General features: G+C 34.5%; 1 protein-coding gene across 1 annotated transcript; it reads left to right on the forward strand.

Moving 5' to 3' along the window:
- Nucleotides 1-6,754: 6,754 nt before the first annotated feature.
- Nucleotides 6,755-9,641, forward strand: LOC131804027 (uncharacterized). The gene is made up of 6 exons (XM_059126232.1): nucleotides 6,755-7,421; nucleotides 7,494-7,615; nucleotides 7,673-7,813; nucleotides 7,873-8,085; nucleotides 8,157-8,507; nucleotides 8,561-9,641. The coding sequence occupies exons 1-6, from the start codon at nucleotides 7,118-7,120 to the stop codon at nucleotides 8,729-8,731; spliced, it is 1,302 nt and encodes a 433-aa protein (XP_058982215.1). The 5' UTR covers nucleotides 6,755-7,117; the 3' UTR covers nucleotides 8,732-9,641.
- Nucleotides 9,642-15,920: the final 6,279 nt, after the last annotated feature.

Consider the following 15,920-nt stretch of genomic DNA (forward strand, 5'->3'; position numbering starts at 1 on the left):
AAACAATTCCGGTAAATTATGTCGCTGAAATCATCAAAATACCGAATATCGGGGGGTACCGTTATATGGGGGCTATACAAAGACGTTGACCTGCACAGACAATTTTCTGTCGTAGGCTGTAGGATCCATTACGAACTTCAAATACTAAATTTGAAACAATTCCGGTGGAAAATGTCCATAAAGTCATTAAAATATCGAATATCTGGAGGTACCATTCTATGGGGGCTATACGAAGACGTGGACCTGGACAGACAATTTTCTGTCATAGGCTGCAGTATCCATTACGAATTTCGAATACAAAATGTGAAACAATTCCGGTAAATTATGTCGCTGAAATCATCAAAATACCGAATATCGGGGGGTACCGTTATATGGGGGCTATACAAAGACGTTGACCTGCACAGACAATTTTCTGTCGTAGGCTGTAGGATCCATTACGAACTTCAAATACTAAATTTGAAAGAATGCCGGCGAATAATGTCGCTAAAATCATCAAAATACCGAATATCGGAAGGTTCCGTTATATTGGGGCTATGCGAAGACGTGGGCCTGCACAGACAAGTTTCTGTCGTAGGCTGTAGTATCTATTACGAACTTCGAATACCAAATGTGAAAGTGTTCCGGTAAATAATGTCGCTAAAATCATCAAAATACCGAATATCGCGAGGTACCATTATATGGGGGCTATACGAAGACGTAGACCTGCTCAGACAATTTTCTGTCGTAGGCTGCAGTATTCATTGCGAACTTCAAATACTAAGTTTGAAACAATTCCGGTAAATAATGTCGTTAAAATCATCAAAATACCGAAAATCGGGAGGTACCGTTATATGGGGCTATACGAAGATGTGGACCTACATTGCTCATTTTCTGTTTTAGGCTGTAGTACCGAAACATTACTTCCAATACCAAATTTCAAACAATTCCGGTAAATCATGTCGCTAAAATCATCAAAATACCGCACATCGGGAGGTACCGTTATATGGGGGCTATACGAAGATGTGGACCTACATGGCCCATTTTCAATACCAAAAGTCCTGCAGACATAATACACATTTGAGTAAATTTTTATCAACTTACTTCATTTCGTTCGGAAGCTAGAATGATTTCCACAGACGGATTGACGGACGGACATTGTTAAATCGACATAGAATTTTATGCTGATCAAAAATATATATACTTTGTGGGGTCTAAAATGTATATTTCGAGGTGTTACAAACGGAATGATAAACTTATATTCCCTCCGTACTATGGTGGAGGGTATAAAAACGTTTTGCCTTGGATCTTAAACGGTTTACATTTTTCGTCAATTTTATTTGATTTTAAACCTGAGAAGATCTTTTAAAACCCCCCAATTTTTTCGGAACCTCTTAAATTCCCGGCTAAAATTTTTGATTAGAAATTTCTAGGATTCTACGAAGGTATTTTACTAAAGTTCCTCAATAACTCATATTTTCAATATAATCTCAATTTAAAGACGACTTCAAATCTTCATTTTGACACAAAAAATGTTTCGACTTCCTAAATTATCCCAGTTTGGCAATCCCACTGACCATCATCTCAAAATTGTTTAGCTATGGAAATTTATTTGACTTTTTGCTATTGTTGTTCTATTGTCTCCTTGGCCATCTTTCCGTTTGACTAGCATGACCAATTGCAAAGAACAATCTGAAGTTAAATCCACTGAATTACGATTCTGGCAAAGAAAACAGCCAAACAAGCTGACCCTCATCGAAACATTGACACAGAGAAGTGGGAGGTTTCTGACTTTATCTTAAGGGGAAATATTCAAAAACAAAGACAAACACGCTGGAAGTTCAAAACGACAGCAAGGACACCAGGGAGGTAATTGAAGATTTCCATATTGAGAGATAGACAATTGGCATTGAGTTTATTTGAGGACTTCTAATCGTTAATATTTTAAGGAATATTTTTCAAGAGTATTTTTTGAAGGATCATCCTAATGTGAATTTTTAAATAAAATATTTTTTTAACGACCAACCAAATGTCGATTTTTAAAATAAATTTTTTCAGGGTTGTCCACACTCAAAATGTGTTAAAGATTATTTTTTCAAGGACCATTAAACTCGGAAAATTTTAAATTAATATTTAATTTTTGTAAAAAAGATTAAAGGATATATGTTTTTTATGGCATCTTTTCAAAGAAAAAGACCCTCAGATTTCATTTTCTTTCAAAAAGAATATATTGGCAAGGACTTTAACAAACATTTTTCAATCAGCATGCAAACGTTGAGTTTTCAAAGAATATCTTTTCAGAGAGATTCAAAAAGGGATATTTTCAACCATATTTCCAAATGGTCCAAATATTTAAGGACCCTCCGAAAGTGATTTTTGCAATGAATATTTTGTAAACGACCAAGGATCTTTTAAAGATTATTTTTTCAAATACAATCCAAATGCGGATTTTTCCAGGACGTGAATTTTTTAAGGATATTTTCTTTCTTGAAGAATATATTTTTAAAGACTACATATTTATTTAAAAATATATTTTTCACTGGCAGTCCAAACCGGTAATTGATGTTCTAAAGCCAAGCCCAATTTGAATTTTTTTAAGAACTATAAAAACCCATATCAGTCGTGTGTTTTCTACAGAGGTTTTTATGGATTCCCAAGAATAAATAATCGTGCACACTTTTCGTGCACATCGTGCACTATTTTCAAAAATATATGGTTTTTAATTTTTAGGAATTTTTTGGGATTCTTAATAGTATTGGCCAATTATCGTGGAACGAAAAGAAGTAGATTGATAAAATTTTACTCAAATTTGTATTACGTCTGCAGGACTTTCGGTACTAAAAAAGGTTATGTACGTTCACGTTTTGGCAGCGACATTATTCACCGGCAATGTTTCAAATTTGGTATTTGAAATTCGCAATGGATACTACAGCCTATGACAGAAAATTGTCTGTGCAGGTCCAATATAACGGTACCCCCAATATTCGGTATTTTAATGATTTTAGCTACAATATTTACCGATATATTTTTTATTCAAGTTTCGCAACTGAATATTGTAATGGCTTATGACAAAAAAAAGTTGCCTATGCAGGTTCACTTCTTCGTATAGACCCTGATATAACGGCTACATTCGGTATTTTTAACAAGTAAGCAAAGGCTACAGTCGAGCGGGGCCGACCATTTAATACCCTACAACACTATAATAAACCATACAGTTTATATAGGCGAAATACTCGACAGAATTCCACAAGATATTGTGACAAATAATAAAAGAAAACCATCAGGTTTCGTTCTCTAATTTTCGAATAATAGCAACTTAAACTAATTTGCTCATTTCCAATTTATTGGTAGATGTTGCACGTAAATGGTCTTCCTAGATCTGGAACCAATATTTCCCAAAGATCTATAATCTCTCAGAAGTGGCAAAAGATTAACATTTATTATTGGTTTTTGACTAAAACGCATCTATATGAGATACAGACATTTGACTATATTCTTCAACGAAGTCAGCGTTAACGAAATAGTCAGAAGTGCGTCTTTCCTGTATTTGTGAATTCTCCAAAAAGTCACTGGAATGGACATTTTCGTATTTAGTCTACAAAAGTTGGCAAACTATTTCACACATTGAATATTTTTGGATGGCCATCCGAAACTGCATGAGGATCGGGAGATAATTACGACCTGCGGACAATTATGAAGTTTTTTGGTCCATTTCAACCCCTAAATATATGGCGATCATCTCCAAAAAGAGTAGGCTTCTATTCTGACCCTCATCTTATCCCCATGCAAAATTTCGTAAGAATTGGGCCATACATGCGATCTGTATATGATATCCTGATATCCTAACTACTTAGTTTTGTTAGCTCTAGAAATATTACCAAATGTTTAATTCAAAATGAAAATATGCCAAAAATATGACAAAATTGAAAAAATATGAGAAAATTTTACAAAATCAATATTTTCATCTTTAGAGAGATATTTTTATGCGATTTTTTTAGACTTTTTTTGTTTCCTGCCAAGAGGCCATTCTGAATTAATGAGAACTGTCGAAATCAGTTCAGCCGTTCTCGACATATAAGAGATCTTTCAAGCATATCTTCTTTGATAGACATATATATCGCACATATTTTGCTATATATCCGTTTTGTTGGATGTTAACATCAATGTAAAGATCAGGAGTAACCTTGTCATGGCTTTGTGATTTCGCCGGGATTTAAAATATTCGCGGTTTAATGGAAAATTTTGAATTTTTTCAACAGAAAAGATATAGTCTATTTTACCCGCTAAATATTATCCGATGACCACCCAAATTGGTAGGCTTCTTCCCCGCCCTAAACTCTAGCTACATGCGAAGTTCCGCGTCGATTGGTCTATAATTGCGACCTGTATAGCTACTGCAAAATCCGACATTTTTTCAGTATTTGGTCCATTTCGACCCCTAAATATTATGCGATCATCTCCAAAAGAAATAGGGTTCTATTCTGACCCTAGCCCCACCTCCATTCTAAATTTCGTGACGATCGGGCCATAATTGCGACCTGTAGAGTGATTACAAATTAACATGGACAGACGGACAGACGGACAGACGGACGGACGGACATACATAGCTAGATCGACTCAGCTCGGCGAGCTAGGAAGATCCATATATACTTTCCTATATGGGAAACCAATATTTCGAGGTGTTACATAAATGCTGGCCCAATCAAACTTATAATACCCCCAACACATTGTGTTGTAGGGTATAATTAACAGAATTTTATAGCTTGTTTGCTTGTTATACCCTCAGCCATAAGGCTAGAAAGGGTGAAAACGTGCCTAGTCGAAATAACGGTGTTAGACCCTAGGTCTCTTTGGACCAAATCCGTTTCAGAATATTTGGAATCGATCTAGCGATGTCCGTGCGTCCGTCTGTCTGTCTAGCTGGTGCGGACTCATGAGCTGGTACATCGTAATGTTTTTGACAAGCTTAGATCGAGTTGGGAGATGGACTACATCGGCCCACTTCTGTCGAAATTTTCCAAAAATATATTTTTGCACAGAAAGAGAAAAGATAATCCGATTTTGCTTCAACTTTGTAAATCCTAATATGTTCATCTGTGATAGGTCAGGTGCGAGAATGGACAACATCGGTCCACTCCATCAAGTACCTCCCCTACTAAGGGTCAACATTTTGAATAATTATAATTATTACAAAATGTGATGTAAGAGTCCAAATTTTACACACCCCACTATTTTAATAAACCCAAAATCAGGTCGTAAGGCGGAATATATCGGTCCACTCCTTCTGGTATCTACCCCACAAAGGGTCGAAATTTTGAATATCCATTAAGCTTATAAAATGCGAAATTAACATCCGATTCCATTTAGACCTGCACATCTGAATATTTCTATCAACACAGGATCTGTTATAAAGACGGCAGGGATCGGTCCATTCCTTTTGGTGACTCGCCCACAAAGATTCAAAGTTTCGAATACCCAAAAACATGCATCATGTCTTCTTTTTATATTTCACACATACAGGGTGAGAAGAGAAAACTGCAACCAACTTCAGACTGCTGTCATTTCTAAGCCACTCGTCCGACAGCTGTTAAAATTATTCCAGTGGCAGCTCATTATATTGTTTACAAGCGTACAAAAGCATTTTAGTGAGAATTTTCCAGAAAAAAAGTTATTCGTGATGGTATTCAAGCGTGGTAGTGTGATTTCTTTATATTTGGCCGGAAAACCACAAGTGGCTATTGTTAGAGCAATCCAGCATTTAAATGTGAATAAATCGTTTGTGTCTCGTACCATCGCTCTTTGCCGTGATACTGGTAGCGTAGCCCGACGTCAAGGAAGTGGACGCCAGAAAAAAGAAACATCAGCAGAAATGGTTCGAAAAGTAAAGAAGCGACTTGATCGAAATCCGCGTCGCAGTGACCGAAATATGGCTCGTGAGCTGAACGTATAGCAATATTCCATTCGGCAAATATTGAAAAATGAGCTCGGGGTAAAGCCATTGAAATTCCAAAAAGTGCAAGAACTTACACCGCAACAGAAAGAAAATAGATTCAAAAGAGCTAAAGAGTTGCTTCGCTTGATCGAAAGTGGTGAAATGCCTATGAGAAAACATTCGTTGTCCAGCAGTTTTTAAACCAACAAAATGATCGTGTTTACATGACAAAGAGGTCAGCTGAAAATGTGCACCTTCGGTTGGCTACCAGAACTCAAGCGCCGGCCATGATGATGATCGCTCTCCGAACGTATTTATCGACCGTGGCATCAGAATAAATGCCGAATATCATCGCGAAAATATTCTGGAGGGTGCCTTGGGCACGCAAACATTTTGGCCCCAGACCTTGGACCTTCCAACAGGACTCAGCACCATCGCACTCGGCACGCGCCACCCAAAAATGATTACAAAGTGAGGGCTTTTTTTCCAGCGCACAATGGAATCCGTTAGGCTATTATAATATGGAGAAGCAATAATATGAAGAAGCAAAAATATTATTAATAAGTTAAAAAGCAGTAAGTTCGGTCGGGCCGAACTTTGAATACCCTCCACCATTTGAAAGGAATTAGAAAATTTTCAAAAAAAAAAAAAATAAATAAAATCCATTAAAAATTCAGTTAAAATCTTTAAAATACCTAATATCGGAAGGTGCCGATATATGGCGATATACGATATTGTGAACCTATATAGACAAATCTTTGTCTGGGGGTAATATACTCAGAAGGGACTCCTTTTGTGGAATTTCAGACAATTCCGTTGAAAAATGTGCACTGAGGGAAAAATCCCGTTGCGAAATCAAGCACGTATGTTGTCATTTTCGCAACGACCCGTTGTTATATTTTTCAACAACGGCTGTTGGTGAATTGTGCACGAACGTGCTCAAATTGACACCGAGACGTGGTCAACTTTCGGTACCAACAACAGCCGTGCTTAATTTGTCCATTTGTAATATTGGTAATTGCAGCCGATTACACACGAGTAAAAAATGACAACGGTGGTGCATGATTCACACACGGTCGTTGTCAATATGACACCGGTCGTGTATGAATTATGCACCACCACCTGCATAATGATGCACCACCGTTGTTACTTTGTACACCGACGTGCATGAATCGTACACGATCGTTGCCATTTTAGCAACTACCGTGTATGAATCATGCACCACCGTTGTCATTTTTTTTACTCGTGTGCAATCGGCTGCATATTTACCATTTTTTCCGTGTTATTGAAAGAGAAAGGACGCATTGTGCAAAAAATTTATTGAAAATGAATAATAATTCGCAAGATCCTCAAAATATCATTGGTGAGTTGTTAGAAATCGATGGCAATATTGTTGTGGTTCGCGATACAAACCATTGCAGCAGTCAAGATGCGGAAAACAATGAGGACGATTATATGTTAAGGGAGTTCTTAAAAGGAATAAATATGGAGTCGCTTTTTGAACAATTAAAAGGTAAGTAAATAAAAATGAATTTTTCAGTTAATCAGTGTAATTAACAAAGAATTTTCTTTTTTGTTCTTTTAGCATCACATGTAACATTTCGCAGCTTGCAGTACTTGAAAAAAGAAGATTTAAAGGAAGCAGTGCCACCATTGGGACTGCGTGTTGAATTCAGAGAAAAGCTCTTTGCTTGGAAAAAACGAAAGGTACGTATTATTTGTTTTACAGAGTTGAACTCAGTATTAATATTGTCATAACAATAGCTCGGGATTGATGACGAAACTATGTCAGTTCCATCTAAAATAGGTGAATGGTGGAAACGCAACGAGACACCTGCAAGTACTCCTGGTACTCCCGACACTACAGGTTCGAACTGCTCAAAAGCCAAAGGAATTTTGTCAGAGGTAAGGTAAGAGTAATATTTGTGTAAGCATAGTTAATGTAGTTTTTTTATTTAATATAGGATCTAACGGAATTGTTAACACATACCTCGAAGGGGAAACTAGCGCTTGAATGTAGTAGCGTTAATAAGAAATTAAGTGACGAGCAAAGAGATGATATAATTAATATAATTATTGAAGATATTTTAACCAACAATGTTACTCTTTACACTCAAGACTATATGCGCATATTGGATGAAATTTGTTCCGTTTTTCCTCTTGAAAACGAAATGAGGGTAAGATTAACAATATAAACAACGTATCTGATTATGTAGTTTCTTAACTTATAATATGTCTTTATTTTTAGGATTATTATTACATTTCAAGAAAAGGAAAGAACAACGCAAGCGGAAAACTTTATGCCAAGTATAGAAACAAGAAGTCCAAAAGAATAAAGCTTTTGATTTCCGAGCCTAGCACAAGCAAAGCAGCAACTCACACATCTCCTAATTTTTGTAACAAAGATGTTCCCGAAATTGATGAATCAGTTGAAAATTCATTGAAAGCTTCCTTACTAAGAGAATGTAATGATTGGGGATCGATCTGCGAAAAATGGAAAAGATCTTTTAACATACGGCAAAGAGATATAAAAAATTTAAGTAGCCATACATTTCTCCTTGAATGGACGAAGTTGTCCGATGCAAGAGCTTCAGAATTGGTAAGTAGCCATGAGCTATTTATTTGTATATGGATACTAATGTTTCGTTTTAGGTCAACATTGATTTCGATATTATGTATCCACAGAAAGGCAATCTTCTACTTTCTAAATGGGACCAATTTAAGAAAAAAATTTACAATTATTATGGGAAAAATATTCATAACGAACATTGCAAACAACTCTTCGCAAATGTTTTGACGGCAAGCAGCATAGGTAAATTTTAATTCCTGATTTATCATAAACATTAAAAGTAATATTTATTTTATATTTCGGTTGCAGATGCTCAAGATTATATATACGCAATACTGTTGAATTCAGTTTTACCATCACCTGCTAGGTTTAAATGTGGAAACGGTAAATTACGAAAAAAAGTAACAATAGCTGATTCGCAGGAAAGTTTCGTACTGCGACTACCGACAATTAACGATTATAAAAGGCAAATTGATACAGTCACTGAAAAGTATTACAATGCTGGATTAACTATACAGCCATTTATAATTGTGGAGGGTTTGTCCGATTTCAATATAAAAGGTTTTTATGTTTTTTTTAACCACAATTTGTTAAAATTTCAATCGTTCCTCGAATGTTTAGATACATGTTTTAAAATTTTTCATGCACTTTCTTTAAAATATCCAAATGCCTGCCAAATTCCATGGATTTTTATCCAAAAATATTTTTATGAAATTAATACTGTATATGATATAAAATCAGTTAATTTGACTTCACTTATTAATTTCTGCAACAATAATTAAAGTACAATTCAAAATGTATATTTGCTTTCGTTGCCGTAAGCATTTTGATAAGGCAAATCTTTTAATAGCTCATTTGAAAACAGACCATTTAATGTCCACTAAATTTTTAAAAGTACAATGCGTTCAGGACAACTGTAAGCAAACATTTACAAAATTTACGTCATTCAGAATTCATTTAGAAAAACTTCACAAGAATCACACAAAAGCTCCACCAATGGTTAAAGCCATTAATGTGCCAGTTGAAATGTCATCATCAAAAGAAAATGATTATACAAACAGTGAAACTGTTATTAACAACAATACAATAGAAAAGGATTTAAATGTTTTGAAAAAGAAAACCTTATATCTGTCTTTACAATTACATGGTCAAAGCTATATGCCTAGAAATCATGTTATAGAAATACAACATTCTGTTTCAATTCTGCTTTCATCCATTTCATGTACAATTGAAAAATATATAACTGATCATCCAAATTATGAAGACTTAAGGTACTTACTAAACTTTTGTAAAAATCCTTTCGAAGAAACTAGAACGGAATATAGACTTTTAAAAATTTTAAAAGAACTAAACTTTTATGATGATCCAAAGGTTTATGTAATTAGCAATCAAGTCTCGGAAATTGTTATCAGCGGAAATCCCAGTTTAGGTCCAAAGTTATCCAATATTTATATAATGCCACTGAAATTCATGATAAGTGCCCTTTTTAAAATTCCAAATCTCTTAGATTTGACATTAGAAAACTCCAAAAAATTCCTAAATTCACCTGTTTTACAAAATTTTACAAACGGTGAGTTATATAAAACTAAATTATTAAAATATCAGTACAATTTAGTTATTCCCTATGTCCTTTACATGGATGATTTTCAAATTAATAATCCTCTTGGAACCCATACATTTTCCATATGTGGTTGTTATATTAGCTTTCCTTCAATGCCACAGCACTTGTTGTCAAAACTTGATTATATATTAACTGCTGCGTTTATACCATCAAAGGATTTAAAAGAACGTGGAAATGAAGTTTCATTTCACAATCTTGTAGAAGAGTTAAAAATTCTAGAAGAAGGGGTTGAAATTTGTGTTCAACAAAGTGTTCAGAAGGTGCATTTTATTTTAGGTGTAATTATTGGAGATAATTTAGCAGTTAATAGTATTTTAGGCTACGTGCAATCATTTAACTCTAAAAGATTTTGCCGGGTATGTAGAAGAAAAAAGTCCCAAATGCAATTCGACGCAATTCAGCATTTAGATAGTTTAAGAAACCAAGAGAATTACAACTCAAATGTATTGGAAAATAATTTTCAAGAAACAGGTATTAAAAACAAGTGTATCTTCGAATCTTTACCAAATTTTAACGTCACTGAAAATTTTTGTTTTGATATTATGCATGACATTTTCGAGGGCATATGTGTCTACGATATGTCTAATGTAATTCTCGGGCTGATTCAAGAAAATATTGTTACGTTAGATTGTATTAACAGCAGAAAATCTTTATTCCAATTTGGAGAAATTGAAGTGGGAAATAAATCTGGACCACTAGATTTATGTAGATTGAAAAACTATAACTTAAAAATGACAGCTAGTGAAACTATGTGTTTTACTAATTTTTTACCTTTAATGGTAGGCGATTTAATTCCTTTCTCCAACGATCACTGGAAAGTTTTTATAATATTATTACAAATAATCGATTTACTTTTAAGACCAAGTTATATAGAAGACGATTTAATAAAATTGGAAGAATTAATTAGAGATCACCATTCACTTTATATAACATTATACGGTTCGTTAAAACCGAAACACCACTTTCTTGTCCACTATCCCACAGCTATCCGAAAATGTGGTCCCCTTAAATATCTCTGGAGCATGAGATTCGAAGCTAAACACAAGGAAGCAAAAGCCTATTTAGGAAATACTACATCAAGAGTAAATCCCTGTCGTTCATTATCTATTAAGTCTGGATTGAAATTTTCCAATTTTTTATTAAAACACGAAGATAACTTAGAACCAAATGTTATCATTAATACGCATACCATCGAAGATTTGGCAAAAGAGGAATATTGTTACAAAAAAAGTAAGCCAGTTTTAAATTACCAAAATTGCAAAGTGTCTGATGACATTTTTTTTAAGGGAACTAGGTATAAAAAAAACTATTATTTAGCAACAAATAATGCCGCAATTGAACTTTTCAAAATTAAACATTTAATAATTGAAAATGAAAATGTTTACATTTTATGTAACCAAGTAAAAGTTAAAAACTTTGATTACCATTTACAATCGTATGAAGTTGGTTCTCTGAATGAGGATACAATTTTTTTAATACCAATTTTAGATTTTATTACTTACCCATTTCACTTATATCCTATGAATAATGGAAAAGTTTATTTCAGATTTAAGTTAATTTAATTTGTTTCTATACATTGAATATATGTAATTCGAATTGTTTTGTTAAATCAAATATGTATTTATATTGAATTTATGTAATTGGTTTCGTTCAATAAAATACTTTTCAAAAAATGTCGTTTCTTCTACTAAGGGTATAAAATGGAAAAGGAACGGATATCAAAAAATGACCACCATTGATTTCAATCTGACAACGGGCGTTGACAATCCGACAACGGAGCGTTGACAATCTGACAACGAAGCGTTGACGATCTGACAACGAAGCGTTGACAATCTGACAACGGGGCGTGCTCGAAATGACCACGTATGTGCTCATTTCATGCACATCTGTTGTTGAAATCGTTGCCAAAATCTCGGTGTCAAAATGACAACAGCGTGCTCATTTTGACACCAAACGTGGTTGATACACTATCATACACGGATGTGGTCATTTCATACACGGATGTTGTCATTTTTTCTCTGGGTGTGGCTAAAATCATAAAATACCGATTTTTTGGGAAGTACCGTTATATGGGAGATAAACGATATCGTGGACCTATATGGACAATTCTCTTTCAGGGGGTAAGGTACTCACAAGGAACTCCTTGAGTGGAATTTCAGACAATACCATTGGAAAATGTGGCTAAAATCATCCAAATACCGAATATCGCGGGGTACCGTTATAAATGGGGCTATACGTTATCGTTAACCTATATAGAGAATTCTCTATCGGGGAGTAAAGTGCTCACAAAGAACCCCTTGTGACCATTCCGTTGAAAAATATGGCTAAAAACACCAAAATACCGAATATCGGGGGTACCGTTATATCAGAGCTATACGATATCGTGGCCCTATATAGATAATTCTCTGTCGAGGTATAAAGCACCCACAAGGAACTTCTTGTGTGGATTTTCAGACAATTCCGATAAAAAATGTGGGTAAAATCATAAAAATACCGAATATCGAGGGGTACAGTTATATGGGGGATATACGATATCGTGGAAATATATAGACAATTCTTTTTGAGGGGTAAAATGCCCACAAGGGACTCCTTTTGTGGAATTTCAGAAAATTCCATTGAAAAATGTGGATAAAATCATCAAAATACCAAATATCGGGGGTACCGTTATATGGGGGCTATACGATATCGTGGACCTATATAGATAATTCTCTGTAGAAGTATAAAGTACCCACAAGGAACTCCTTGTGTGGATTTTCAGATAATTCCATTGAAAAATGTGGCTAAAATCATCAAAATACCGAATATCGCGGGGTACCGTTATATGGGGGCTATACGATATCGTGGACCGATATACCCCATCTTTGAACTTGACCTGCCTGCAGACAAAAGAGAGATCTGTGCAAAATTTTAGCTTCCTATCTTAATTCGTTTAGACTGTAGCGTGATTACAACAGACGGACAGGGCTAAATCGTCTTAGAATTTTACGTTGATCAAGAATATATACTTTGTTGGGTCTAAAATGATTATTTCGATGAGTTACAAACGGAATGACGAACTTAATATACCCTCCATACTTTTTTTGGTGGAGAGTATAAAAATTATAAAAACATTGAAAGAAACGAACCTTGGCTGAGGGTATACACCTGTCGATAAAACGGAAGATATTTCAATCGTTTATATTGTAATCAAAATATTTCAAAAACATTTTAAAATACTATGTTAATTATTTATTTTTTTCATTTCTTTAAAGACCTATAAACTCGGACTTTCTTAAAGAAATATTGAAATTATAATCCTGGTTTTTAAAACATTTTTGACAAACTATTGGAATTTTAATCGTGGACAATTCATAAATGTTAGAATTATTATCGAGAGAATATTTGTTCAACTAACCAATACTCGCATTTTTTTAAGTAACCAAATAAAAATTTCCACGGCCGAAAAATATTCTAAAGATCTCTTAAAATCTCATTTACAGAATGGCTCGATTATTTCAAAAAAAAATATATATATATATTCTTTAAAAAAAAACTTCCACGATTATCCTAAAAAATGCATTAAAAAATTACGGTTGTCCTTGAAATTCTTGTTAAATTATTTAAATAATTGAACTTGAAAAAATTTTGATTGAATTATCCAAAATTCGCAGATTTTTTTAATAACCCGATATTGTAAAAAATATTGCATTTAAAACAATTAAAAAAGCTGTAATTTCAGGCCGAACTTTGAATACCCTCCACCATTTGATACAAATTTAACAATTAAAAAAAAAAAAAATAAAATCCCTTAAAATTCTGTTAAAATCTTGAAAATACTTAATGTAGACGTATACAGGGTTGCCCATATTCGACGGACCCATGACCCATTCCAATCGACGAGGCTTGTCCGCAGGCAACATTCTTTGGGTCAATTGAATTTTGTACGGGAACAAATGCAAATCAATGCGAATAATCCGTTGTAAAGTGGACCGAGCCATGCACAACTGCTGAGAACGGCGTTTTTGGGATGTTCTTGGGGACCTCTCAACACTGGCTCGTACGGCAGCGATATTCTCGGCCGATCGCCTTGGTCGACTTTTATATGGCCTCTTCGGATTAGAAAGAGCCTTACCAGTCGAATATTTTTCGTATAAACGCTTAATGGTGTTCTTAGAAGGCGCACTTCTCACATTTTTTAATGTTTTAAAAGAACGTTGAGTTTTTACAATTGACTTCTTGTAAATTTCAACTATTTCAGAGCGCTCGCGTGATGTGTATTGGTTCATGGTAAAAATCTGCTTGGACTGACGCTTCAAACGCGGTATGTCATTAAGCGATGTGACATCTCTGTCAAAAGTTATGGCGTTGCCAGATGGGTCCGTCGAATATGGGCAACCCTGTATTAGAGTCTATACGACGACGTGGACCTGCATAGGCAACTTTTGTCACAAGCTATTACAATATTCAAAAGCGAAATTTGAAAAAAAAAATCTTTTTATAATGTAGCTAAAATCATTAAAATACCAAATATAGGGCGGTACCGTGGAGGTTATAAAATGTGGATCTGCATTAACTTCAAATACCAAATTTGAAATAGTTCCGGTAAATAATGTCGCTAAAATCATCAAAATACCGAATATCGGGGGGTACCGTTATATGGGAGCTATACGAAGACCTGGACCTGCATAGAAAATTTTCTGTCACAGACTGTAGATCCCATTACGAACTTCAAATACCAAATTTGAAGCAATTCCGGAGTATAATGTCGCTAAAATCATCAAAATACCGAATATTGAGAGGTACCGTTATATGGGGGCTATATGAAGACGTGGACCTGCACAGACAATTTTCTGTCTTAGGCTGTAATATCCATTTCGAACTTCAAGTTCCAAATTTGAAACAATTCCGGCGAATAAATTCGCTAAAATCATCAAAATACCGAGTATCGGGAGGTACCGTTATATGAGGGCTATATGATAACTTGGACCTACACGGCCCATTTACGAACTTAACCTGCCTACTGGGAAAATATACATGTGTGCAAAATTTTAGCCTTCTATCTCAATTTGTTCGAAAGATAGCGTGATTACAACAGACAGACAGACGGACAGACAGACAGACACACAGACAGACGGATTTTAGAATTTTACGCTGATCAAGAATATGTATACTTTGTTGGGTCTGACATGAGTATTTCGAGGAGTTACAAACGGAATGACAAAATTAATATACCCTCCATAGTATGGTGGAAGGTATAAAAATATGTTTAAAGGTCCACGATAATCGGGTCTTCTGTCCTTGAACAAAAATTCTTAAAAAATTTAAAATGATCCTTAGAAATTATTTAAAAAATTCGTAAAAATATAGGATTATCCTTGAAATTTTTTAAAATATGAAATTTGATTAAAAAATTTCTTCAATTTACGAAATATTCCAGATTTACTAAATAACCCGACATTTTTAAAACATATTTATTCAACTGACTAATAATCGTGGTTGTTTTAAAGAATATACCTTCCAAGAAATATACATTGCATTTGAAAAAAATCAAATTCATATCAATTTTAACTACCCTCCTGATACCCTCTTCACAGCCGCCAATGGAGTCATCAACAACTTAATTTTTGTTTTGTTTTTTACCCAACAAACATAAAGCAAGATAAATGACAATATAATTGAAATAATTTCCAAACAACAATAACAAAACAAAAAGAAAAAACAATAAAACCAAAGAGAATGATAAACAAAATCTTATGGTTAACTAACAAATGACCCATGGTCCCCCACATGACCATGGGAAAAAAGAAAACAGTAATTATAATCCCTCCTTCCACTTGTTGGCC

The sequence above is a fragment of the Musca domestica genome, unplaced genomic scaffold, assembly GCF_030504385.1.
Source record: "Musca domestica strain aabys unplaced genomic scaffold, Musca_domestica.polishedcontigs.V.1.1 37, whole genome shotgun sequence".
Classification (NCBI taxonomy): Eukaryota; Metazoa; Arthropoda; class Insecta; order Diptera; family Muscidae; genus Musca; species Musca domestica.